This window comes from Podarcis cretensis (assembly GCF_951804945.1).
Source record: "Podarcis cretensis genome assembly, chromosome: Z".
Taxonomy (NCBI): domain Eukaryota; kingdom Metazoa; phylum Chordata; class Lepidosauria; order Squamata; family Lacertidae; genus Podarcis; species Podarcis cretensis.
The window spans coordinates 32,459,333-32,487,234 of record NC_137184.1 but is presented as its reverse complement, the minus strand read 5'-3'; the positions used below and the strand labels follow the sequence as shown (position 1 = coordinate 32,487,234).

At 47.4% G+C, this 27,902-nt stretch overlaps 1 protein-coding gene across 4 annotated transcripts; it reads right to left on the bottom strand.

Moving 5' to 3' along the window:
- On the bottom strand, nt 1-27,819 carry OCRL (OCRL inositol polyphosphate-5-phosphatase). Of its 4 annotated transcripts, none has more exons than XM_079962323.1 (24): nt 27,565-27,819; nt 26,268-26,338; nt 24,792-24,868; nt 24,286-24,324; nt 20,498-20,608; nt 20,316-20,408; nt 19,920-20,040; nt 19,670-19,837; nt 17,628-17,729; nt 17,213-17,327; nt 16,389-16,505; nt 16,067-16,254; nt 14,693-14,804; nt 12,207-12,316; nt 10,628-10,763; nt 10,038-10,148; nt 9,309-9,474; nt 7,903-8,138; nt 7,519-7,542; nt 4,547-4,666; nt 3,690-3,774; nt 2,432-2,559; nt 1,079-1,190; nt 1-995 (listed from the first exon to the last, which is right to left on the bottom strand). In XM_079962323.1, the coding sequence occupies exons 1-24, from the start codon at nt 27,622-27,624 to the stop codon at nt 871-873; spliced, it is 2,727 nt and encodes a 908-aa protein (XP_079818449.1). In that variant the 5' UTR covers nt 27,625-27,819; the 3' UTR covers nt 1-870. The 4 variants fall into 4 exon arrangements, with proteins under 4 accessions (XP_079818449.1, XP_079818450.1, XP_079818452.1 ...); XM_079962324.1 differs by lacking the exon at nt 27,565-27,819 and adding an exon at nt 26,645-26,684 and having other exon boundaries at nt 26,268-26,349; XM_079962326.1 differs by lacking the exon at nt 20,316-20,408.
- Nucleotides 27,820-27,902: the final 83 nt, after the last annotated feature.

Below are 27,902 nucleotides of genomic sequence, written 5' to 3'. Positions count from 1 at the left end.
TTTGCACAATGGATATTTTATTTTGAAACAACAGTTTTCCAATAAATTATACAATTTAAAAAAGAGAGAGAGTGCACGAAGTACAGGTATCCAGGACAGAAAACCAAAAAGACAAAAGTTGCAGAACTTGGGTCGGGTGGGGAGCCCAACCCAACCCAGCTGTACCCACTGCCTCAGCTCCCCTCCTGCTGCCCAGCTTGCGCCCTCTCCTCCTCCCTGATCCCTTTAGGCAGTGCTTAGTGTTTCATGAAGAATGAACACCCTAGAACTGGGGGACGGGACGACTGGTAGGACTATGAATATGCGTCACACACTCTACTTGGCAGAATGGGGACAGATATCTGAACTACACAGAGCAGGCTAAGTAGTATGTGGGCCACAGTGGGTGCCCTGCCCCTTCTCGACCAGCATCAACGCTGGGGGAACAAGGACAGAGAAAGATGCCCTGAAACTCCAGGACAGGCTAGGAATCCTTATGCCTTGTACCCGCCAAGAGTATCACATGCTCAGCTGCAGCAGAAGGGAAGGGAGTGGAATACTGCATAGGGACTGAGAGCAGCAGTGGTGGTAGGATGGGCAAGGGAATGACTGTCCTCCAACAAGGTCCCTCCCAAAGCACCCTTAACCTGCCAATGCCCTGGAACCATGTGGAAAACCAAGTGTTCAACTGTGTCAGGAGTCAAGAGGAAAAAGTGGAAAGGGCGAAGCACAGGGAAGGGAGCTGGCACATGGCAAGATGGCACAATGGGAAGGGCAGGAAATCGATTCACCTCCATGGCACCAGAGAACAGAGGCTGAGCCTTGCCTCTTCCCTCCCACTTTCATCTCCAGGCTGCCTCGCGGCTGGCGTGGAGCCAACGCTTGGCACCTTTAGTAGTCATCCGCCCCCAGCAGGAAGCCCAGGAGGAAGCCGATGGCACGCTGGCGCTCCTGTGGGCTCTGCTTCGACAGAACGTTGGGCGGAGGCCGTAGCAGGAGACTGGCGAAGAGGGTGGCTGCAGGGAGGTGAAAACATTAGTGTGAGAGGAGGCGGAAGCAGGAGGAAGACCAGCTCCCATCCAGGACAGGCAGGCCTTACCTAGCATATTGGCACTGACGTTGTTGCTCTCGGAGTATTTCAGCAGCTCCCGCAGGAAGGCCATCACGTAGCGGAAGACGTTCCGGTGCGACCGTGGCAACTGGCAGATCACCTGCAAGACAGGGGAAGTCAGCTCGGAGCTTCCATGCAGAGCTTTGGGTGGAGGAGGGGCGTGGATCACTAGCACAGTGTACTTTTTATGTTTGCAGGTTTAGACCTGGCATTTTAAAAAAAAAGGATTGTAGAGTTGGAAGGGACCATGAGGGTTAACTAATCAACCCCCCCACTGCAATGCCTAACGTGGGGCTCGAACGCATGGTGCTGAGATTAAGAGTCTCATGCTCTACCAACTGAGATATCTTGGAGGAAGGGCCGTAGCTCTGCAGTAAACCACCTGCTTTTCATGCAGAAAGTCTCAGGTTCTACCCCTAGCATCTCCAGGTAGGGTAGGGAACATCCCTTGTCTGAAATCCTGGAGAGCCACTGCTTAGAGCCACTGCCTAAAGGTCCCGGACCTAAGGAAGTCAGATTAGCCTCAAAACCAGAGCCAGGGCCTTCTCAACACTGGCTCCGGCCTGGTGGAATGCTCTGCCTCATGAGACCAGGGCCCTGCAGGATCTGATTTCTTCCTGCAGGGCCTGTAAGACAGAGTTGTTCCGCCTGGCCTTTGGCCTGGAGCCAGTTTGATTCCCTCCCCCCTCTTTCTTTTTCTTTTCTCCTCCTGTGATGAGGCTGCATTTTAATTGTTTTAATGTTGTATTTTAATCTTGTTTTTAAGTTGTATTCATTCAACTCGTTTTTATTATTGGTTGTTGGCCGCCCTGAGCCCGGCCTTGGCTGGGGAGGGCGGGGTAAAAAAATAAAATTTATTATTATTATTATTATTATTATTATTATTATTATTATTATTATTATCAATTTAGACAATACCTAGCTAGATGGGCCAGTGGTATATGGCCACTTCCTGTGTTGGAAATTCAAGCGAGGTTCACTGAAACAGGTGGGTTATGGTTACAACAACTTGTCAGAAAGCAAAAAGGCAACATGTGTGCACCCCCACCCACCCACAACCGAGAGGGATGGTTATCAAAGGAGACATCAACCCCTGTGCTACCATGTTAATCAAAGAGCATCCACTGTCAACACTCAGGAGCCTCTGCAGTTAACAAGGCTTCCCAGACCAGACTAACCCTCCTGCCAGTGTGCCGGTTTACTGGCTTTCAGGGATGCTTCAGTAGACTTCCTGTTACTTGCTGCGGCATCTGGACTAGATGACCTTTGAAATCCCTTCTGATTCTATGCTTCTGTACACACCGCAGACCAGCCAGGAAGAGAAGGGGCCCTGGGGCCTACCTGGCGACAGAGGCGGCTGTCATGTGAGCACTCAAGGCAGCGCTGATACAGTTCATAGCAAATGACCGGTTCTGGCAGTGCCTCCAGGAAGATGAGCAGAGCTTCGGCCACCGAGTGGTTACTGCCAGCTATTGACAGCCTGTCAAGGAAAGTGTTCTGTCCTGTTACCTGCACCCTGCCTCCTTCCCAGGCTGGTCCAAAGCAAGAAGCTTTGTCCTTATACATCTGGGCCCACCTTGAAAGTTCCCCCTTTTTGCACAAGGTGGAACTTGAACCCACAGCCCCGAGATGAAGAGAGTCACGCTCCACCAACTGAAGCCATCCCACTGTAATTTCCCCACACCTCCCCTCTTGACGAAGCTGCCTGCAAAGCTGATCTGCAGAGGAAATGTCCATCTGCAGGCATGGTCTCAATCCGAACAGCGAATAATAGTGGTCAACTTCAAAAGTGTGGTCAACAAACCCTGCTTGCCAAAGAACAATTGAACGCCCCCTTGAAGCTCCTTTGCAGCCATGTCTTTACCTGTCTCCACACCTGATACCACGTATGATGCTAGACATGGGGCCTGCAGGCCTGTCAAGATTCCCCACCTCTGCTCTATCTAGCCAGGCTGATGTTTTCAAATGGGGGTTAAAGCTGTTAAGCTGTTTGGATGCATGACTGGACTTCACTGTGGGCATTCCATTTCGATTGTTTTTACAGTGGTACCTCAGGTTACAGACGCTTCAGGTTACAGACACTTCAGGTTACAGACTCCGTTAACCCAGAAATAGTACCTTGGCTTAAGAACTTTGTTTCAGGATGAAAACAGAAATCGTGTGGTGGCAGCGCGGTGGAAGCAGGAGGCCCCATTAGCTAAAGTGGTACCTCAGGTTAAGAACAGTTTCAGGTTAAGAACGGACCTCCAGAACGAGTTCTTAACCAGAGGTACCACTGTACTGTGATGTGTCCCAGAGTCTTAAGGATGGGGTGGCCTAGGAACCTAAGCCACCAGGTACAGTGATACCTCAGGTTACATACGCATCAGGTTACAGACTCCGCTAACCCAGAATAGTTCCTCGGGTTAAGAACTTTGGTTCAGGATGAGAACAGAAATCTTGCGGCAGCAGCAGGAGGCCCCATTAGCTAAAGTGGTGCTTCAGGTTAAGAACAATTTCAGGTTATGAAAGGACCTCCGGAATGAATTAAGTACTTAACCTGAGGTACCACTGTATATAAAAGTGAGGTCCACTCCAGCCAAGAGCTAAACAAGGATACGGATTGTCTCGGGAATGCTGGTGTCCAGGCACTCAATTATCTCCTGCAGCTCGTCCTGCATGCCCGGGGTCTGGAAGAGGTCTTCCTGCCAGACAGAAGTAGAGTATCACACATGTGTTAGGAAAGGATGGGCTACATCCTGGATAGCATGAAGAACAATCCAGCCCTGAGGTGCATAATGTGAAGTCAAGGAATGCAACAATGGAGAGAAGAAGAAGAGTTTGGATTTGATATCAAGCTTTATCACTACCCGAAGGAGTCTCAAAGCGACAAACATTCTCCTTTCCCTTCCTCTCCCACAACAAACACTCTGTGTGGTAATTGGGACTGAGAGACTTCAAAGACTAGCCCAAGGTCACCCAGCAGCTGCATGTGGAGGAGCGGAGACACGAACCCGGTTCCCGGGGTTACGAGACTACCGCTCTTAACCACTACACCACACTGGCTCTCCCATCACCAAGAAGCCCATCACCAAGAGAACTTGCACAAGGCCTGAGAATTTTATCCCGCCCGATTTCCACAGTAGCATTCCTACTACCCTTCTCATGATTTTGGGCAATGGGAGAGTGAAATCATTCCCTGCTTCTTCTAGTGGCGAGTCTCAGAGGGCCGCTTTACTAGGGATAGACAGACAATGGTTGTGAACACTTGGGTTTTTCTGAGTTGCTCTAAGGAATACTGTACGCTGGATGTCCCACCCGCTGCCGCCTCACCAAGGTGCCACTATACTCACGGCAGTAATTTGTAAGAGTGAGTTGGTAGCTAAGATATAAATAAATTGTGACGTTTGGGACCTGCACACCCCAAAACTGGTACTGGTTCCAGCCAACACCCTGGTACAGTCCCCCTCAGCTCACCTGGTGGCAGGCATTCTTGAAGAGGTGGTCCACCAAGAGCCATATCTCCTTGGGTATGTGCAAAGGCCGCTCAGTGGAGTCATCACCATCCTGGGGTACGATATCCAGAAACTGCTTCTCCTGGAGGTCCAATGACAAGCAGGACTGGCATGAGAGCCTGACGGAATGTGTGCCGCCTGTATGCATTCTTTCCTTGCTCCAGCTGGGTGGACAAGTCTTGCCCTCTGAGGCCACAACTAGGGCTGGGCGATAGCTGGCTTTCAACGTTGTAATATATCACTAGCTAAATATTGCAATATACCAATGTATCAGGATGTCTGAAATAAGGATGGATCTATGTAGAGTCATTGGCTGGCTTCACGGTTTTGTGATTTTTGCTGGCGCCTGCTCTCTTGTGATTTGCTGCCCCCTGCAGGCTTCATGGTTTCCCCCGAATTGTGATTTTTGCTGGCGCCTGCTCTCTTGGTGATTTGCTGCCCCCTGCAGGAGGGCAGGGGAAAGCAGAGCCAGCAGAGTTAAGAGGGGCTGCAGCAATCGAGAGAAGCATTGTCTGGCTTCACAGTTTCCCCCCACATTGTGTTTTTTGCATAGCACACACACACACATCATGATTCGCAATATATTGCCAGGTCAGAAATTATGAAACCAGTATCACTATCTAGACTTCAAGCCGATTTGAAAATATATATATATTGACATATCACCCGGCCCTAGCAACAGCAAGCATCTCAAGTGGGAAAACAAAAAACAAATTCTCGCACCCCAAATCCAAGCTCCCCCTCCCCCTATTAATATACAGCTAGTAATCTTCCCACTCCGGATGTGCAGTTCACCCAGAAGCTTAGTAAATATGCAGCTGTGGACATGCGGTTTGGCTAACATCTTATTTTAATTTTTGTAACCTGTTCCTGGGACCTTAGGGTGAAGGGCAGGAAATAAGTAACAAAAACAGCAGCAGAACATGGACGGGCCTTCATAGGTTGATGGGCTGCAGCCCCAGCCAGCATAATGAAATGGGGTCACATGTTCACCACCCCTTATCTAGAGCACGTTACAGAGGCAGTGGTGGAGACTGAACAACAGCTGGAGCCTGAGCTCACTACTTTGTATGGGCAATGCAGCACACAGCAGCTGCTGAAAAATACCTCCTGCCTCCTTCCTTTCCAGAGATGTTCAGGGTGGTTAGTTTTATCTCAAGCTACCGCAAGGATCGAGAGATCACGCTAAGGGTGGCCAAGTTCTGTGCGACTGCCATAAAACTTAGGGAACAAGCTGTACTACCAAAATGATCAAGGTTTTAAATGGCAATTTTAGTTAAAAATATACATTAAATCTTGATCACTAAAATATTAACTGCCGCTATATCTGAATTGTCTCTGTTATTACCAAATGCAATTCAATGTATTCCTGTTGTGTTTTACGATTTTCCTGATATTGTAAGTGAGCCGGAACTGGTCTGTGACCGTAATAATAAAATTCAAGCTACCACATTCAAGAGAAAGAGAAAGAGAGTGGGGGGGGGGCTGCAAGAGAGCTTTAGGAGCACAGCAATGGCAAGCAGCCCATCCCTAAAAGGAGTTGGCAAGGATGGAGAATTTGATCCCAACTCCACTGCCTTTCATCCCCAGGGAAGCTGTTGATTAGGACCCAGTTCATCCCCCCTGCCCCTGCCAATACTCCCCGCCCCTGTCTCTAGAGAGTGTGTGTATTAGTGTGGGTAATGACACATACTGTATCAGAGTCTTAGTGCAAGAGTAGCAGATACATGCTGAAGAACACAGGAGCCTTGCTGGGTTAGATCAGCATTTTGTTCCCACAGTGGCCAACCACATGCCCTTGGGAAGTCCATAGGGACACGGGGACAAGAGCACTTTGTCCATCATGTTCCCCAGAAACTGGTAATCAAAAGCATGTGGTTTATGATAATAGTGGCAATAAATAGCCCTGACTGGTAGCCACTGATAAACATATCCTCCATGATTCTAAATGTCTACAGCTGTCCAAATTGGCAGTCACCACTGTCTCCAAAGTGGCTATGATAATAGTGTATCTGATTTCGAGAGGAGTATATCTGATTTCGAGAGGAGTGACATTTCCCTGAGCCAATCCAAAGCAGCCGCTACTGCTTCCCAAATGCAAGTGCTCAGGCGGTAAGAGTAAGCAAGAGTGGCATAGCCTGTGCAGCAGTTGCTGAACACAGAGACAAGGAGAAAACTGGCTCTTGGGCCAGAGGGGGCTGGTGCCTGCATAATGAGACTGGGCTTTCTGCCTCCCATGCTGCCCATCGCAAGTGGACCCAGAGTCAAGCAGAGCAAAATCAGTTACAAGCAGTGATGGCAAATTCTGGTTTTGTCTCCGTTATACAAGGGCCACACTGAGACTAGGGAAGAGAAGGAAGCAGATAGCTAGAGTCACCACCTGGACTGGATTTGAGTCAGAAGGCAGGCAGGTGAGGGTTGCCTGAGAGGAAAGTGAGGTTGGTGGGGTAGCGCCTGGTTTGCCCTAATGGACCAGCTGCCACTGCATGGAGCACCTGCTGATCGTTGACAAGCGCCTTCCATTTACGTGCATTCGAGGCATATGCAGACTGCTGCAAACCTGGAAGTGGAACTTGAAGGGGCAAAAATGTCCCCCCAAAGAGCATGAAAGCGGCAAAGCGGCATGGAAACAGCATCTAGACTCCCTCCCGGGAGCCTTTGCACTGACCTTTGAGGCCTGTGGAGAGCTGCAGTTTGAGCAAGGAGTTTTGCAGGGAGTCTGGCAAGCGCTGCTGGTTTTTAAAAGGCTTTTAAAAGGGGTTTCCAGAAGTTTAGAGGGTGTTTGCAGGCTTTTCCAATGCTGTCCCCAATATACGCAATTTCATTTAAACACACAGTACCTCAGAAATCAACCCCCGTGTAAATGGGGAGTTGCCTGTACCTGATTTAAGCCCGCTACAAGAACATCTAGAGAGATATCAAACTAACTGTTACCTTTTCTAGGAAGCTGTCTTCTCCCTGAGATCAGAGGAGGAAGGCATGAGCAAAAGAAAAGTGGAAAAAAGACAACAAAGTATGTTAATGGCACAGGCCCTGAGAAGAGAAAGAAATAGCCGATTCGCTGAACATCGCTGGGCAGATGGCAGGGAAATGCACACGGTTTAGTGGCCCTGCGAAAGGGCATGTGGGACGACTCAGTCAACAGCAAACATGAACAGCACACAGGAAGCGAGTGACCAGCTACATTAATGAAGCGAAGGACCCCCACCACACACATTTCTGAGTGGAAGAGCAGCTGTTTTTCAAGCAGGCAAGCAGAGTGGGAAGGTAAGATATTTAGCAAATGAACCTGCCAGGTAAATCAACCCCTTTCCCTACCAGATCAATAAGTTTGGTGACGGGGACTTCGCGAATTGGCTGCCTCATCCGGCACAAGGCTTCCAAGGAGGTCCCAAAGCAGCTTGGTAGGTAGCTCCCACTGATGGTGAGGAAATAGTCCTTGCCACGGTCAAGGTGAAGGACAAGGATATCCTCAATCTTATCCTCTCCTGAATTGAGAAGCGTCACAGAGTCCTTGCTGACGTACACATCCAGGGAAATGTCCAGCGTCTCATCTAAAATGGGAAGAGGTCAGGTAGATACAATCTTTGGAACAGCCAGGGTTGTTTGTTTGTTTGTATGTAAATTAGATGTTAAGATAGTGAATAATTTAACAGAAGGACACAAGATGAGCCTGCTGGATCAGGCCGATGGCCCATCTAGTACAGCATCCTGTTCTCACAGGTTTATGTGGGAAACCTTAACTTCAAGAATTAGGAACAGAAGCTACAGTGGTGCCCTGCAAGACGAATGCCTCGCAAGACGAAAAACTCGCTAGACGAAAGAGTTTTCCATCTTTTGAGGTGCTTCGCAAGACGAATTTCCCTATGGGCTTGCTTCGCAAGACAAAACGTCTTGCGAGTTCTTGCGAGTTTTTTTCCTCCCCCCCCTTTTTCTAAGCCGCTAAACCGCTAATAGCCGCTAAGCCACTAATAGCCGCTAAGCCGCTAATAGCCGTGCTTCGCAAGACAAAAAAACCGCAAGACGAAGAGACTCGTGGAACGGATTAATTTCGTCTTGCGAGGCACCACTGTACTCAATTCCCACCCCCACCCCACTTTCCTCTCTATTCCTCCAAAGCAGCAGCTGCACAGAATATGGGGACAGGGTACTGGGGGATAAGAGAAAGTGATCCTAACAAAAGAATATAAAAAGGGAAAGCATTTATTTGTCTCCTAAAGGATTTTTGTGCCCCCAATGTAACTTTCTTTTTTAGTTTACATTTCACCGAGTTTTTAAAAGTTTGGCTAGTTCTGTATGCTCCCCAAGATATTTTTGTGCCTCCACAATGTAAAAATACGCAATGCTTTTTTTAAAAGTAATTTTTTGACGGACTGCTCTCACTGGTTCCCTGAGATGCCAAAAGGTTTTTTGGGACCCTCCAGCATTTTTTGCTTGAATTCATTTGTGTGTGTGTGTGTGTGTTTGTTTAAAGCTGGTCACACCCACTTTCACACTTTGGGCTCACCTGCTTTGACGTGTGGCCCTTGGAGGCTTGAGCATGGGGCAATGTAGCCCACAAATGTTAAGCCTCCCCCGCTCTACAAAACTCCCAAGGTTTGATGGAGGAGGGTTGGGAAGAGGAGGAGAAAAGGGGGGATGAAAAGGAAACAAAGGCCTTCCCTAGATGACCCTTGGGGTCCCTTTCCAACTCTACAATTCTATGATTCCAGAGAGAGACTCACTGGGCTCCAAGTATCCCTCGTAGGGCTCAGCGCGAAGCCATGGCTTACAATACTGGCTGTCATTGAGTTTGGGGATGAAGGAGAAATGGAGGGTGACCTGCCCGTTGTTTGTGATCTGGAACTTCTCCTTCTGCAGCTGCCGGAACTTCACATTCTCAAACGAAAACTGCAGAGCAAAATGTGGGGGGGGGGGGGGGGAGGAAAGAGAGTGCTTGCCTTCAGCAGACGGCAAGGAAATGTGCTCCAGGGAGAAGTTTGTCCTTGGCCCCGGGTTCTCATTTAAGGGACTGCACATGCAACAGGTCCAAATGCCACCTCACAGTGGCCACGTTTGCTCTAGAGTGTCCACCTGGGGCTCTCCAGATATTGCTGCACTTGCAACTTCCCATCGCCACAGGCCATGTTGGCTTGGGATGATGGGAGTTGTAGTCCAACATCTGGAGGGCAGCACACTGGCTACCCCTGGAGTATTTGCCTGTGAGGAACAGGAAGAGGCTGCAGCTCAGTGGAAGGGCATCTGCTTTGCATGCAAAGTTCCCAGGTTCTATCCCCAGCTAGGGCTGGGAGAGATCCCCCGGAAATCCTGGAGAACCGCTCCCAGACAGTGTAAACAAGACTGAGCTAGATGGGCCAAGGGCCTGGCATGATAGAAAGCAGGCTTCTTTTCCCCTTGGTCTTTTTGCAGCAAACCCTCTTTAAGGGGTTGGAGAGGATCTTATTCGTCTTTACCTCCCTCCTGCTGAGCTCCAGTGAGGGAAGGAATTCGTTCTCCATCCTGTCCATCAACCGAACAATATCCTCAAACACTTTCCGGTACCGTCGGTCATCCACAACCTTCACCTATAAGGGGGGGGGGGACAGAGCACATTTGTTGGGGCTGTGGACTCAAAAAAAGGGGGGGCATGTGTTAAGAGCAGAAATGCCTGATGCACCACCCTGTTCCCAGCCCTGAAAGAGGCAAGTAACTCAGAACTTCCCCAGGGATGGCAGCAGCTGTGACTTCCAGAGCCAATGGGCAGAAGCCAAATGCTCCAAGCCAAGGACCACAGAAGCTCCATTGCATGAATGGAGCCAACTGTTAAGGTGCACAGTTCAGCCCATGTGGTCTGCCATGCCTGCAGGAGCAGCGTGTACTCAGAACAGTGGAGAATGGAAGCAGAGGGATTTAACAGAGCCAAGACCTGCCCACTCCTTGCACCAGAAGTCATTTGTCAAGGAGGAGCTCTGTGGTCAGGGCCTGCCCATATCTAAGGAGGTCCCACATAGCAGGCAACTAAAAAACCTTAATAGACGATAGCCCTGGCCAAGGCAGGTGTTACCCCTATGAGGAAGAGGGAGCTGACAGGCTTGTGGTCACTTGTTTTCAATTCCATGTGGCTTCGGTAGCTGAGCTGATTCACGCTGCCTCCTCTCCAGAGGATTCGGTCACACCATGCTGGCACACGGCACTTTCCACTGCAAGGAGACAGGAGAGACATCGGGACTGTTGGACTGACCGAGGCAATACACAAGGTTCACACAGTCAAATTTTGGCTCCATACATGGTCTGTGATCTTGACCATGGTCAAGAGCTGGAGATGATGGGACTTGGGAGTCCAGCTTCTGAAGGGGCGGACCTTGCAGGTGTGCAGGTATTTTGCCTCATGGAGAGAGTTGTCAGGAAATCAAAAGCTACCATTCTGACCTACCCCAGTTTTGATTCCTGCATTGCAGGGGGTTGGACTAGATGATCCTCATGATCCCTTCCAACTCCACAATTAAGTAAGTCTACTCTGGCTGGCAGCAACTCTCTGTGGCCCAATCCTTTTTCAGGTGGAGGTGCCATAGAGTTTCAACTTGAGACTCTGCATACAAAGCATATGGCACACCACTGAAGTATGGGAGGCCAAAAGCAATGGTCCTCATTATTTTTGTTCAGACACTATCTTTTCAGTGATCCAAGCTTCAGTAAATGTAAAAATACCCCTTTCTGGCACCTGAAATGCTGCCAAAAGGAGCCTGCCATTTTCCGGCTTCATCACTATATTCCCCCATAACCAAGCAAGAGAAATTAAACTAGCAGGCCTAGGTGGCTTCTTACAGTTTTCAATAACCACAATAATATGCAAATTCATGGATGATGAGGCTCAGTGGCTACTAGCCATAATGGCTACCGAACATACTCCACCAACAGCAGCAGTATGGCTTGCAGGAGGGGAGAGTACTGTTGCACTCAGGTCCTGTTTGTGGGCTCCCCAAGAGGCATCTCATTGGCCAATGTGAGAACAGGATGCTGGGCCAGATGGACCAATGGCCTGATCCAGCAGGGCTGCTCTCATGTTCTTATGCCCTGGTAGACTCATCTTGAGAAAGCACCAAGTCTAATTCTCAGACTTCCTTGACACAAACAGGATTCTCATTCAGCCCCAGTTCACACTTCCTGCTCCACCTTTCAGAAACAGAGGACGCTGGTTATCAGGACAAATGTGGAAAAAAGGCTGCTTGTAGAAAAGGAGCCAAAACATTTCCAGAGACTTTGAGCAGGGATGGGTTGAGCAAGACAACGTATCACAGCCTTGCATTTAACAACTCGCCTAGCAGCCTTTGGCGACCAGGAATTCCATGCAAGCAAAGTGAGCAGGTGAAGGAGAGCTGGATCTCTCTTTTCCTCCTTTGCTTGATATCCATTCTGGCTGCAGAGGAAAGGAAGTCCATCCAGCCCTCAACTCTAGCCCTCCTCCACCAGCTTGCTTAGCAGAAAGCAATTTTTAAACTATATTTTTTTACTAGCCTGCTCAAGAGGATGGAAATGCAGGACACTACTAGCATCTCAGTAGACTCAGAAAAACCAACAAGCCTTGCAGACTAATGATTTTGAGGACTTATTTACAAAGGCTCAACTATCAAGCAGGAGCTTACCTGGAATCCCAGCGATCTGTTTTAGAGTCAAATTTGTACGTCGGGATGAACTTGATCTCCCCCTCTGTGAAATCAGCAAAAGCTGTCTTTTGGGTACGCTGAATGTTCAGCTAAAGCCAAAAAGAAATCGCTTATCAGCAGAGAAGCAGAAAACCCCCTGTTGCCTGACAATGGAGTCTATTAACAGCCACTATTGTGCTGGAAGACCAAGGCAAAGTACTAGTAGAGTAGCCAGGTGCAAGGGGGTATACCTGTTGAAATCCTATCTTATACACAATTATTAAAGGTACAGGATGCTTGTGCAATTTTGTCCCTGGTCACCTTAAGTTACTTTGCTGCATCATACAATAGGAAAATCCTTTAACTCAGGAGTAGCAGACGCATGGCCCTCACAATGCTGCAGAACTACAATTTCCATCATCCCTGATTACTGGCCATGATGGCTGGGGCCAACAGGAACTGCAGCTCAATAACATCTGGCAGACCACAAGTTAGCCATACCTACAATAGACAATGTTATATGTACCAATAATCCATACAAACTGTTAACAACCACCAGAATATACCCCCGACACTATGAACAACTGCAAAACCATCCTTTTGTATCCTACGTTGGCTCTCAGTACGTTTCCAAGCACAATTCAAAGTGTTGGTGCCAACCTTTAAAGTCCTAAACAGCTTTGTTTGAGGACTGGGAAAGATTGTGGAAGAAAGGGGTCAAGTCCACCGCCTGTACTGTGTTAAAGGAAAATATAATGAAAATGATGTACAGATGGTATTTGACTCCTGTAAAGTTAGCAAAGATATATCATAACTGTGACAATCTATGTTGGAAATGTAAAGAAAAGGAAGGAACCTTTTATCATATGTGGTGGACCTGTCCCAAGGTGAAAGACTTCTGGGAAAATATTTATAATGAATTGAAAAAAATGTTGAAATATACATTTATAAAGAAACCAGAGGCCTTTCTTCTTGGAATAACAGGTTTGGAATTGCCCAAGAAAGATGTTAAATTATTTTTGTATGCCACAACTGCTGCTCATATTTTGTTAGCTAAAAAGTGGAAAACCCAAGAATTACCAACAACAGAGGAATGGCAGATGAAGATGATGGATTTTTTGGAGCTAGCCGACCTAACCGGAAGAGTCCGCAACCAGAAGGAGGAGGAGTAATAGGAAGAGTGGATTAAATTTAATGATTACTTAGTTAAATATGTTAAGTTAAATTAACTGAAAACAGCTTGCAGATACTTAATTGGCTTAGGATTTTATTTATGTTAAGTGATGAATTAATATGTTTAATTTCATAATGCGAAGATCTAAGGTTGTTAATGTTTAAGTTAAATTTTATAAGAACTGTGATTTGGAAAACTGTTAAAAGGATATGCAATGAAATTCAACCAAGGGGAAGCGAGGAAGTCACTTAACAATGTTAATAAGTGTAATTTTCAATAAGGCTATGATTTATGTCTGTTTGTCTTATGTGTTTGTTTATAATGTTGTGAAAACCAATAATTTTTTTTTGAAAAAAAGTCCTAAACAGCCTCAGCCCAGTATGTACCTGAAAGAGCATCTCCACCCCCATTGTTCAGCCCAGACACTGAGGTCCAGCACCGAGGTCCTTCTGGCGGTTCCCTCACTGCGAGAAGTGAGGTTACAGGGAACTAGGCAGAGAGCCTTCTGAGTAGTGGCACCTGCCCTGTGGGACGCCCTCCTGTCAGATGTCAAGGAGATAAGTAACTATACAATCTTTAGGGAAGGTATTAATGTTTTATTATGGTTTTGCATATGTTGGAAGTCTGAGGCTGCCCACCCTTGCCTTGTAGCAGTGCAGCATCCTTCTAAAAGGGCTAAGGCATGACTATGCTCACAGGACTTAAATCCACCATAAGATGCAGCAATCAGGCCTCTGTTTCAACACAAAATACCAATGATCCTTATGCCAAGTGGGAGAAAGGTCGTAAGCGTTACGAACACACAAACCTTGGAGGGAAAAATTAAAAACAAAAAGCATCAGCAATTTAATTTGATTTAATGGAAGTAACTGCTGATAAGATGTGAGTAATGCAGATTTTCCAGATAGATGCAAAACCTAGGGCAGGAAACCTTAGACCGTTAGCTATTGCTGGACGGCAGCTATCGCTGTCCCTGACCATTGGCCATGGACATGCTGGAGCTGATGGGAGTCCAACAACATCTGGAGAGAGCGCTGACCTAGGAAAGCCCTATAACTGGGTAATAAGTCCTACTTACGCAAATTCCAAGGCAACCATCCAACTTAATTGGGACTTGCTTCTAATTAAGGTTGCACAGAACTGCAGCCTTACAAAACATTTGTAGAAGTCGCAGTCATTCTATGTTATAGCTACACTTTGCTCCTAACTGTCTGAAAGTGGTTTCTCTAGTCTAGGCTGGGGTATCCCAGACATAGGAAATAAACAGGGCAATATCCTAAACCACCACATATAACACAAATATGTCTCTCACCTGGTCATAGGTCAGAAGTCTCTGAAGCTCATTTTTAGTGATCAGAGTTTTCACTTCGTTGGCATCAGGAAGGCAAAGCCTGTAGTTCAGATCACCCAACCAGATGACAATGCTGGAATAAAGTGAAGAAACCACAGCTATAGGCAAGCTCACGAGGGGGGGGGAGGGGAGAGGGGGCAGCCTGCTGCCAATTCCTGCAATATGAAGTAAGACTGATAACTAGGATTGGGCAGAATGATCATATTAGGCTAGTGCTCTGTGAACTACACTGGCTCTTGAACTGGTTCCAGGCCCAATTCAGAGTATCCCTTTTGGCCTTTAAAGCATTTCAAGGTTTGGGAAAAGGGTACCAGAAGAAGGCCCACTTATTTTTGCACTGCCTCTCCACTGACTAGAATCTTTCCCAGGGAACTCCTGCTCTTTCAAGTATGACAGGGCCTTTTCAGTAATGGCTCCCTGCCTTTTAGAATTATCTTCCCAAAGAGGCTCACCTGGCCCCTGCTTTGATGTCCTTTCAGCAAAGACTTTTAAAATTTCCCCTGGTTCTTTAATTCATGGGTAGGGCGCTTGTGGCCCTCCAAACACTGCTGTAGTACACAGGAACATAGGAAGCTATCATATTGAGGCAGACCATTGACCCATCAAGTTCAGGGCTGACTACATGGACTGGCAGCAGCTTTCAGGCAGAGATCATTCCCAGCCCTATCTGCACACACTGGTGACTGAGCCTGGAACCTTCTCCGTGCAAAATGGCCGCTCTGCTTTTGCGTTACTGCCCTTAACAAACTGCAACTCCCACCCCGATCACTGGACAAGTTGCCCACATTTGCTATAATCTAATCTAATACATCTCTGCCACTCGGTTTATGTTGCTCTCTTTAGATCTGCTGCTATTAAGATACTGTTTATATGCTTTAAATTATCTTGAGGTGCATTTCTGATTATTATTTTAAATAAGCCACTCTGGGGAAGAAATCCCCACGATAAACAGAAATTAATGAATGAAGCCCAGCACTCGCTTCCACAGATGTTTAGTATCTGCCTGCCCTGAATGAAGCAGGAGCCTACAATGCCAGGCACTTCTGTCTGCTCTAGTAGAAACCTTAGTGGTGCAGCGGCAGCAGGGATAGCTGACACTGCACCCTCCTGGTGTTGCTGAAGTGGAACTCTCATGAGCCCCAGTCAGCAAGGACAATTCTTAGCGATTATGGGAGTTGTAGTCCATCAACATTTGGAGAGCACTATGCTGCCTACCCTTGAGCTACACACATGCAGGAAAGTTACAGAAACGTGACTCAATTTGCTTCTCCAGATAGCGGAGACCAACAAGTTACGTCAGCCAAGGCTCTCTCCCTCCAAGCCCTCGAAACGCACTCGTGTTTCATGATTGTCAGCTGCGGCAGACTCTGGTCAGGGGGCAGGAAGCTCATCCGGGCACAGATATCTTTGTAATCCTGGTTTCGGCGCTCGAAGTCTTCCACGTGGGCAGCAAGGTGGGAATTGACAATGCAGAAGCTGGTATTGTGGAAGACAAACCTCACGGCCACACCCCCCTTATTACCCTGCAGGGGCGGAGCAAAGATGGCTGTTAGCGAGCAAGCAGCAAAGAGGGGGAAACTGGTTGGCAGAGATTATAAAAACATATAGACAGATAGAAAGATAGACATAGGGAATTCCGCTGTCAGGGTCTACTCACCATCTTCCCCATGATGCCTGTGCCCACTGTCTCCGTCATCACTTCCTTGATGTGGCTGAGCTGGTCCTTCCTGACAAAGATGAGCAACATCATTCCGACGAGACGCACCAGCTGCACCTAGAAGATGCAAGGTACTGGGATGTCTACCAGATTTGTGCATTGCTTGCTGTCATGGGCTGGCTGGCTGCAGATAGGAGTGGTGGGTGGCAGCAACTGGGGATGCCCCAAGGGAAGAAGGCTCAAAGCCAGGGAACTGGTGGGGGGACGACAATGAGTTGTCAGAGGGAGAAGAGGGAGCAGACTGTGAGCAAGAGGAGGTGTTGGAAACTGAAGAGGCAAGAGGGCAGGAAGATTCTGTGGCAGACAGCAATCCAGAATCAGAGGCAGAAGTGGAGGCTGGAGTCAAGAGGCAGAGATCAGGCAGGCTGCTGAAGAAGCCAGGGGGTCTCCCCATCCTGCTGCGATCAGCTCCCCTCCCTGCTGGTCTCCCAGAACACAGAGAGAAATTAAGAGGATGGAGCAAAGACAGGCAAGGTGTCAAGAGTCTCAGGTTGCTTGGGAAGGACCAGGGGGAGGAGGAGACTTAAGAGAGTGGTGGGAGGGTAGCAACCTTCAGCCTTCACAACTACCTCACTGGGGCAAGACCTGATGGGAAAGGTTTCTGTGATCACGAGGCCTGCATAGTTTTAGTTTCTTTGAATAAAGATTGGCTTCTTTTGAATAAAACACCACTGACACCAGGTGTTTTTTATTCCTGACCTCCTCCTCCTCCTCCTCACTGACAGCTGTCTGGCTGCTGAAGAAATGGGTGGGGTTGGACTTACTTTCTTGTACTTGGATTTGGAATGCAGAGCCTTTTCCACAGCTGTCAGCCACTCTTGCTCCTTTGTCGAGTCAAAGTAGAAGAAAGCCTCTGTGCTCAGGTCCAGCTCCTGGAACCTAATGCCAAAGTGCCATCAGATACAATACACATCCCTAGCACTAAGCCATCCTTCCCCCAGAGCCTCCTAGGCCTCTGGCTACTGTAATCCACTGCCCACAGGGTGAAAGGATGGCACTGCCACGTTCATTATGGCAGAACTTTGCTTCCTGGCTAAAAGATACAAATCCTCAGGATTCTCCTATTTTGTTCCAAGATTAAAGCGAAAGTCTTCCCACAACAGGACCTAGTTTAGAAAGCAACTGTGGGGAAACAAAGACTGAGAGAGGGGTCTCTGAAAAGCTATTATGTCTGCTCACCCAATGCAGTAGATATCTGGGGGTTCAGAGTCACAGTTCAGCCAAGGTTCCAATCCACTGTCTGGAGACTGCCCATTCACATTCCATGTCCCCACAAAAAACCTGCAAGGAAGAGAAGGATGTGGAGCTGCAGGAATAGGACTCCAATCTGAACAGACTTGCTGGTTAAATATGCAAAGACAACAGGAGTGTGTGGCAGGTAGGATTACAAGGGCTGGCAAGATCAGGACCAAGAACAAACAAGTAATACCAGCCACTTCTTCCTCAATTTAGCTATTCTGGGCCCCAAATGAGCTTTGCTAATGAAAGAAAAAAGCTTTTCCCTTGTATTTTTTAAGATGTGTCAGCCAGCCTGATATTTAAGCACTATCCCAGTTGCCACAGGCAACCAGAAATTCTTTGAAGGCAAGTGAGTTGGTTGATCTCTCCATTCTTCCTTCACCTGGCAACCTGGTTTGCAGGCTGGCTTTCAGGGAGCAGAAAACCACCTCTCAGATCTGCTGTGCCAAGCTTGTTTGGTAGAAGATTACCCTGTAACACCCTTTTCCTCTATGCAAACCTCCTAAATGTTTACCAGCTCCATCTGGTACGTAGGCTGAGACCCTATCTGCCTGCGGACTGTCTCGCCAGAGTGGTGCATGCTCTGGTTATCTCCCGCTTGGACTACTGCAATGCACTCTACGTGGGGCTACCTTTGAAGGTGTCTCGGAAACTACAACTAATCCAGAATGCGGTAGCTAGACTGGTGACGGCCACCGAGACCATATAACACCGGTCTTGAAAGACCTGCATTGGCTCCCAGTACGTTTCCGAGCACAATTCAAAGTGTTGGTGCTGACCTTTAAAGCCCTAAACGGCCTCGGTCCAGTATACCTGAAGGAGCGTCTCCACCCCCATCATTCTGCCCGGACGCTGAGGTCCAGCGCCGAGGGCCTTCTGGCGGTTCCCTCATTGCGAGAAGCAAAGCTACAGGGAACCAGGCAGAGGGCCTTCTCGGTAGTGGCACCCGCCCTGTGGAACGCCCTTCCAGCAGATGTCAAAGCAATAAACAACTACCTGACATTCAGAAGACATCTTAAGGCAGCCCTGTTCAGGGAAGTTTTTAACGTGTGATATTTTACTGTGTTTTTGCTTTCTATGGAAGCCGCCCAGAGTGGCTGGGGAGGCCCAGCCAGATGGGTGGGGTATAAATAATAAATTATTATTATTATTATTATTATTATTATTATTACTAAATGGCTAGCAACCTGTGTTTCCATGCTGGCCATGAAGGAATGGGCATTCCCGACTCTAAAGACAGCACAGAAATACAGCCTGTCTAGTAAAGGGAAAAAAAGAGTAAAACAGCCTCTGTAAAACAGTAGGATCTAAAGCTGCTAACCACATACTGATAAACCTATGATAAAAGCAGCCATTAAAAACAAATTGCAGCTGGGTATTACGAACAGTACAAGGAAATAACCGAAGCAAAAACTTTCTTTGAAGTAGTAAGCTTAGCATTATCAGGATGACCAAGTGTTGGGAGTTGGGGTTGGGGTCAAACACCTCCTTGTCCTCGAACACAGCTTTTAGGAAGAGTTCCAAAGGTTTTGCTTCAGTTTTGGATTAACTGCATCTTGTTACAAAGTCTGAAGCTATACAACCGCTTAATTTTAACTATGGCTCATTGAAACAAGCCAACTTCAAATCATGGGTTTACAAAGCTGCTAAATTAACCACCATAGGATCTGGACACACCAAACTGTGGTTAATTTAATATACAAGTGGAAGCTTCCAAATAGGCTCGGGGTGGGGGAGAAGTGTGCAAACCTGGAGGAGAGGCTGCTGGCATGCTCATAATATGAAGCCACGGTTCAGTATGTGGCACCAAGGAAAATTGCCCACCACAACTAATACTTTAAATTACCCACCCATGTGGCCTGAGTGAACAGGACAGACTTTGCCTGGCACCCAACAATAAAGCTGTCATGTAGATGTCGCTTTCTCCAGTCCCAACTATGATAACAGTTTCCACTGGTCTTTGCACTTTTGCATGATCTGACCTGAAATTCTGGATGTTGACATATTCCTTCTCTCTCTTGGCAAGGACGTGCTTGATGAGTCCCTCTCTCTGTCCGGACTGTGTATGTGTGGAAGGCACAAAGAGCTTGCGCATAGTGTTGGTCACTTTGGGTTGCTCCTTGCTCATGCTGTCCTTGTCACGGATACGCCTAAGGGAGATGAGAACAGAACTCAAGTAGCCCTTTAAACCAAGGAGGCGGGCGGGCATAGTACAACTCTAAGGCAACTTACGGCCTGCTTGGTGGCAGTGGTGGGGGTGGAGGCTCCCGGCGGGCGCTCATTTGCTGATTCTGCAGGTTTCTTTTCTTCTCCATACTCATAACACTGAAGTTATCCTCAAATCCCAGAATTCCTGAGAGAAGAAAAGACTTCTGAGGTTAGAGAGGCTTCAAAACCATTTGGGGAAGTTTCGGGAAAGGAACTTAGAAAATACTTAACTGCAGGAAAATGTTCCTGCCTCCCCACAGCACCACATTTGCCGGACAATTGCCTCTCAGCTTATGCATGTTTAGGAAGGGTTGTGGAGGCAACAGGTCCTCCCCTCAAGGCCTTTCCTCTAAAGGAGGCAACAAGTACTTAAAAATTCCAAGCAGAAATCACACAAGTTACATGTTGGTGTGGCTGTACCTGCAGAAGGGGGATCTACTGGCCCTGTGAGACCTTTCACTTGGTGCCAGGAGGTATGATCCACAAGATCAGGGAAAGAAGTGTTTCGCGGGACTACAACAAAAATCAACAACAACACTCATGTGAGAGACTAGGCCATCTCCAACATCAAACATCAGAGACAGGGCATGGGAGTTGCTCACCTTCTTGGATTCTCAGAACCTCAGCGAGGAATCCCAAACACTGCTCCTCATCTGGGATCTCAAAGAGATGTTCTGCTGTCCAATCACCCTGCACTCGGATCTTGCAGCCAGCTTGAAGCACACACAGGAAAAGCACATGTCAGGAAACAGGGCACAACACTGGTAAGGCAGAACACGGAAAATGCCCCCAATGTTTAAAAAGAGGGATGACAATAAACAGACAACAAAAATGAAGAAACAGCTTGAGGAACAATTGTGCTGTAAAGTTTGACTTGTCATATTCATTACTTAATCCAAGGATGAACTTTCAGGCACACACAGTGAATGAGCAGAATATTCTTGCTTTGGCTCATACAGGAAGTGCATTACAAAAGACAAGAGATATAGCGAGACTGCACTGTAATTGAGTGGACTTGAAGCTAAGAAGCAGCCACATCTGAAGATACATGAACTTCTAGACTTTGATCAGGTTCACAGGAACCTGACACACTTCAAGTTACTGCTTTTATACTACAGTAAATGAAAATAAAAACAGCAGCAAAACCTTGAAATGAAACACAATGGAGAGCATTAAACACTCTACTAAGAAGTTATAAAGGAACTGAGGAAGATTGCATTTTGTAGAATAAAAGTTCTGAAATAAGGTACTGTATTTTTCTGTGTATAAGACTAGGTTTTCCCCCTTAAAAAATGTCAAAAATTAGGGGGAGTCTTATACACGGGGCCATCTTGCCCCATTTTCTTAAATCTGAGTCCCCCAAAACAGGGGTGTCCTATACATGGGGGGGGGACGCAGGTGGCGCTGTGGGTTAAACCACAGAGCCTAGGACTTGCCGATCAGAAGGTTGGTGGTTCGAATCCCCTCGATGGGGTGAGCTCCCGTTGCTCGGCCCCTGCTCCTGCCAACCTAGCATTCGAAAGCACGTCAAAGTGCAAGTAGATAAATAGGTACCGCTCCGGCAGGAAGGTAAACAGTGTTTCCGTGCGCTGCTCTGGTTCACCAGAAGCGGCTTAGTCATGCTGGCCACATGACCCAGAAGCTGTACGCCGCCTCCCTCGGCCAATAAAGCGAGATGAGTGCCGCAACCCCAGAGTCGGTCACGACTGGACCTAATGGTCAGGGGTCCCTTTACCTTTTACCTTATACATGGTGGCGTCTTATAGACGGAAAAATATGGTACATTTAAAAATAGTTGCCTACTCCCTGTTGCATTTCCAGGGCAGCGAGGGAGTGGGGAATCTTGATGTGGACAGTGGGAAAGCCAAGAGCCAAAACTGGAAAGGACACCACCTTTCCTCTCTGCCAGCGGAAGCTGCTCCACGAGGGCAAGTGAGGCTGTATCCCACCAACCTCAGTCTGTGCTCAGCCAGCCTCTACCTGCCTGCCTTCTAACTTACAGTCCTGTGAGTGGCCCTGCCTGTTAGATTCCTCCTCCTTAGTCTCAGTGCTCCCTGAGACACAGCACAGAGGAGGATGGGCGTAAAGCTAGAATTAGTTGGCTCAGCCTATTACTGGCTCTGGCTCCACCAATCCCAGTGGGTGCCAGTCACTGCTGCTTTCTGCCATTCTTCACCTCATTGCCCTTTCCTTGTGACCATGGTAGATTTGATTTAAATCAAATCAATTTAAATCACGATTTAAGTCACTAGTCTGTAAGACCTGATTTAAATCATTTTTTTTTACAGAAAGACTCATTCTTGCATATTTACAACCTGATGAAGGTTTCATTTTTGGAACAATAAATTTTCAGAGTAGTTTTTACAGTTATATCAAAAATTACTGATTTGGTTATACTATTAGAAATACATAGACAGATAACTATGAAATTATTGTGAGGTTTAATAAGTTAACTGTTTATATTTGAGCAACTTTTCTGCTGTACTTTATTGGAAGGAGAAAAATAATCATTTCCTTAATAACAATTTAAACAATTTATTTAACTAAAACAGTAACTTTATAGCATATGTATCATGTTTGTTAACTGATGTGCTTAAACGATTTTTTTTTTAAAAAAACCTTAGACTGAGTTTTAGCACACATGAAAAACTTAAAACAAATCCTTATTTCCTGATGAATAGCCTTTGGAATATAATGTAACTTAAATAGAAAACTATCTTTAGAAATATTTTTCCTCCAAAAGCATTTTATTTTAAAAATCTGATTTAAATTTTAAGAAATCCATTTTGTTTGTTTTTTTAAAAAAAACCCCATTGATTTTTACCAACCCTGCTTGTGACTCCTATAAAATCAGGCCAAGGTTACAAGTGGCCCACAGGCTGGAGGTTGCCCAACTCTGCTATAGGCTAACATGAATGTCTGTTGGTTAGAAGGGACCACATTACACACTCTGGAAGCCACTATTAATGGCAGTTAAGTCAATATACAGTGGACAACAAAAAGGAGAAAAGTTGGGACATACTGAAACAAAATGGGGAACCCTTGCACCCCTCTGATGTTGTGGGACCCCAACTCCCATCAGCCCCAGCCAGCATGGACAATGGCCAGGAATTATGGGAGTTGTAGTCCAGCAAGAACTGAAAGACCAGAAGTTCCCCTCCCCTGCTTTAAATGGACAAGGCCAAACCCTCAACCTTCCACTGTCTCCCAGCATCCTAAGCAGTTATCTGCAAGAGAGGCACACTTTTCCTGAAAATGGAGTGGGCAGCAAGCAACACAACCCTCGCCCCAACCCCATGGTCAATAGGAGATGCCACTAGCAACAGGGAGGCAAATAGCTACTGCCTGCATAGTTGGCAGGCTCTTGAGAATTCACCATTAAGATATAGTGATGGGCCAATTTTCCTAGTTACTTTTAAGAGAAGTGGGCACACACTTGTGAGTTATGTACAAGCAACCACTGTGCAAGAACTATGTTATCTATATCTATCTGGAGAGAGATCAAGGAATGCTTTTAACATCTTGGACACCTCACAGAATAGTGTCTATTCTAATTCTCAGTTTCCATGTGCTGGAATCCTTAGAAACAGGTGCGTTTTGTGAATGAACACCTGTGTTTTTTAAGAATTCTGGACCCCAAGGGAAGTGCTGAAGACACTGGCTGCAGTTCTCTAGTGGCTTTCTCAGCCATCTTCAAAACTCTTGTCTCTGATCTCATATCTTGATACATCCCTGCCTGTGACATTCCCTCCTTCAGCTCTACCACTCTTAAACTTCAGAAGGTTTCCAGCAATATTAAATCCTGTGGCTGCATGTGCTTTGCATGCAGAAGATCCCAAGTTCAATCCCCAGCATCTCCAGGAAGTGCTGGGAGAGACTTTTGTCTCAAAATTTTGGAGAGCTGCTGCCAGTCAGCGTGGACATTACCAAGCTAGATGGTCCAATGTTATGACTTTGCATAAGGCAGCTCTGTTCCTTCTCATGCCTGCAACTGTCTCCCAAAGAACTTATCATTGAAAACCCTCATCAAACCCTGTATGTTCCAGGAAGTGTCTAGTACAATCTTTAATTCCCATCCTTTACTAAAACTGTACATGTAACTAGACTGAATGCTTTTCCCCAGCTTTCCTCTTCCTCCACTGTGAGCTTCTCAGGGCACTGATCTAGTCCTGACTCTGTAAAGCAGCATGAAGGCAGAGGATAGAATAAAAAAAGCCTTTCACCCCAGCAGCAGTCTGACTTTTTTTGGGGGGGGGGGCACAACATCCAGACATCAGGGTCAGGAAGGAGAGACAAGCAGGAACAAGAATGATGAGTCAAGAGGGAAAGATGACATGTCAGTGACAGGCAATATCTATTCCTGACAGCACTCTGGTCAAGGGAGACTCACTGTTTGCTGTTATGTCAATCAGTAGAGTTTCTTCAGCCTCTGGAAGAGAATTAGAACGGATCAAGAATTAGAAAGGACCATCCTAGAAGGCCCTCAATAGGAACATCTCTCCTCGCCTAGCCATAAAGAAAAGTCAAGTGCTGTCAGAGGAGCAAAGCACCTCTGATCTGGGCCTCTGTAATGGAGATACCAGAGCACATCTCCTGTTTCATGGAAACCGGAGCTGAGATCTGCAAAGCTTTAGCACCGAGGAACAACATCCAAAGCATGGTCTGAAGTCAATTCCATTATTGGAGACACCTGAACAACACACCACCAGGGGCTGCACAGTTATTCTTATGCACCAACAGGGACCTGCATTCATGCCTGCACTCCAGTCTGGAAAGCGTAGTTACAGAGGCATGGTTTTCTTTTGTGGCTTTGGGGGTGGAGCATTGTTTTCCCACCACCTTGCTACAAGGAAGCAACAAATTCCCACAACAGAAGAGACAAGAGAGGCTGGATACCTTGCACACACTTAAAACGGCTGTTGATGGGAATCCTCTCTTGAACATTGGGGTCTTCCTGGGAACGGATAGTGAAACTGGAACAAGATGAAAGGTGTGTAACAGTGTGTTAATTAAGGGATATGGGGAGGTGCTGTGAGAAATCTCTATTTCTTTATCATTCTGAGAGCCATACTCCTTCCTAGGCAACCTTCCAAGAGCAACATGCCAGTGCTGGGCAGGACCAGAGGCAAAAGAAAGCACAACAATGAAGGTAAATTTCACCTTTGTACATGATAGTTCCCACAAATAACCTTTGTTATCCTCCATCCAGGCAAGCAAGAACTCAAAATACTTGGAGTACACAGCAGGGCCAGTTAGGGAAAGTTCCAAGGGCCAGGCAAAGAAGCCTGGAGGGCCAAATTTGGCCCCTGGGCCTGAGGTTCCACGCTCCTGTGCTGAAAGATCCACCTAGTTATAGCTATCAGAACAAAGGACTAAGTTGGGGTTGAATTTAGGCATGAAATAGCAGCACATGCATCCAAAAGGGTATCCCTTCAAGTACACAGTCAGGGTTTTTTGGGCAGTTGTTTTTTGTTGTTGTTGCTCAGCCAGAAACCCCATAGGGTAGCTCTGAGCAAGCGAATAGGACAGCAAACCTACGCTCCTTCCTGTGGGTAAACGCCAATGAACATTTCAGACTAAATGTGTGTGATTGGGCTGTAAATCTCTCATCTCAACAGGGTTCTGAGAGTCCAGTAATTTTAAGATTGGAGAATTTGTGTCTCTTCACAGTAATTTGGCAAGGAAAAGCCACTGAGCAAGCCCCATAGCTGAATAGGATGTGAGCCAAAGTCTGCCATGTCTGCAACTTTCCCTCTGCCCACTACATTGTCAGAATAAGGATACAGTGGTACCTCGGGTTAAGTACTTAATTCGTTCTGGAGGTCTGTTCTTAACCTGAAACTATTCTTAACCTGAAGCACCACTTTAGCTAATGGGGCCTCCTGCTGCTGCTGCGCTGCTGGAGCACAATTTCTGTTCCCATCCTGAAGCAAAGTTCTTAGCCCGAGGTACTATTTCTGAGTTAGCGGAGTCTGTAACCTGAAGCATCTGTAACCTGAAGCGTACGTAACCCGAGGTACCACTGTATATTATGATTATAGGACTAGGGCAGGAAAGAAACAAGGTAAGCCCATCAGCCCAACGTAAGGAAACATTTTTGCACCGATAATCATAAGCTGCCATCTCCCAAAGTGAAATATAGTGTTGATATGACTTGACTGGCATTTTAGCCATGAAAAGGCCAGGGGGCAATGAACATCTGGAGACACAGGGAGATGTCCAAGACCTGCTCAGAACCTTGTTCTTAAAATATCCAAGGCCAGTCCCAGGAGATTACCAGGGGAGCCATGGAAGGAGTTGCCTCCTGCCCCAGTCTACAGAGTACAAATGAATGTGTGGGGTAGAAATCTTCAAACTCCAGTGGCAACTTACATATATTCTTCACCGCACTGTGACAGGCTCAGTTCGCATGGCACTTTCTGGCCTCCCTTTACCTCCACACCCTGAGAACAAGCTAAGGAAAAGAGGGAAGGTGGTACAGAAAAAAGCCCGTGTAAAATCCTATCGTCCCAAACAATTCAGTGTGCTGCCAGCCACACATTTTCCCATAATCATATTCAATTCATATTCAACCCCATTACCCATCCAAATGAATCCCTCTTTCTGAAGCTGTGATGTTGGTAGCCCTCCGCACTGCTCTGTGCCAGTTTTATCCTTCATCAATGAACCCTCCTCCCACCCAGTTTAATTGCTATGAAAAAGAGGCACAAGAAAGGAGTGTAGCCTAAAGCTTGTCTCAGAGACCAAACCTGTGCTGGCTGGAAAGGATGCCATGCCCATAATTTGTGTCCTACTGCAGATAGCAGGTGATGGTCATTCAATGGCTGAGATAAAACACTCCACACATGTCCTTTATCTCATTTACAACTTTAATAACATCATCCAATTCTGAAAACAACTCCCAGGGCTGAGCCAGAAAACAAACAACAAACCAGTCTGGCCTGCTTCTCTGGGCCTGTCATGTATGATCTGCATTGCAGGGGGTTGGACTAGATGACCCTAGATGGTCCCTTCCAACTTTACAATTCCATGATTAATCAAGATTTGACATGGAGAAAGCAGCAAGTGCAAAAAAAAAGTGTATTTCTGGGTCAAAGCAACCAGCCTGGCATCTAGTTTCCAACCATGACGGTGAGAAGCAAAACAAAACACTTTGGAAGCATCCTACTCTCTAGAGAGATACACTGTCTTGCCACGTGCAGGCTCTAATTCAGCCGAGGGCGGTCAATTTAAGGCTCGCTTCTCCACGAAGCTGCCCTTTAAAGTCATCTCGGGCTAACATGCTAAAAACAAACGTCCGAGGGAACAAGACCCCCCCCCCCGCAGGTCTCCTATCTCCAAGCAGAAACGCAGCGGAGCGAAAAGGCTGCCGGGCAACAAGGGGGAGGGGGCCCTCTCGGGAAGCTCTGAGCTCTAACACTGTGGCTCCCCCTCCCAGCCAAATCCCTCCCACCCACCTACCCCCGTTTCAAAGCCCCTCCCAGGCCCCCATCCCTTGCAACCCCCAGAACCAGCCCCCAAATCTTAACCTGCAAGTCCCCACACAGAATCACAGTAGAGTTAGAAGGGGACCCCAGGGGGTCATCTAGTCCAACCCCCTCCAAAGCGACCCCAACCCTTGTGACATTCGGCCTTGCCCGACGCCTCCAACCCAGCTGGAGAAGGATACGCGAAGGCTCTTCAGCTGCTGCTCCTTCCTCCCAGGCGTGGGCAGCGGAGGAGGCTCCATGCTCCGGTCTAGGCCCCCGTGGCGGGGATTTAAAGGGGAAGATGGACAGGGGAGAAGGAAAGGGAGGGGCCCTTTGCTCGGCCGCTCGGTCCCGTCAAGGCCGTACTAACCCGGTCCGACCGACCGACCGCGCGCTCCCGCCCGCGCGCTCCCGACTCCCGGCGACCTTCGGCCGCGCGCACCGCGGAGAAGAAGGAGGAGACAAGCGCAGCGCCAGAGGGCGGGCAAGAGTGGCGGCGGCGGCGGCGCTTCCGGTTCGTTTCTGCTTCCGATCCCGC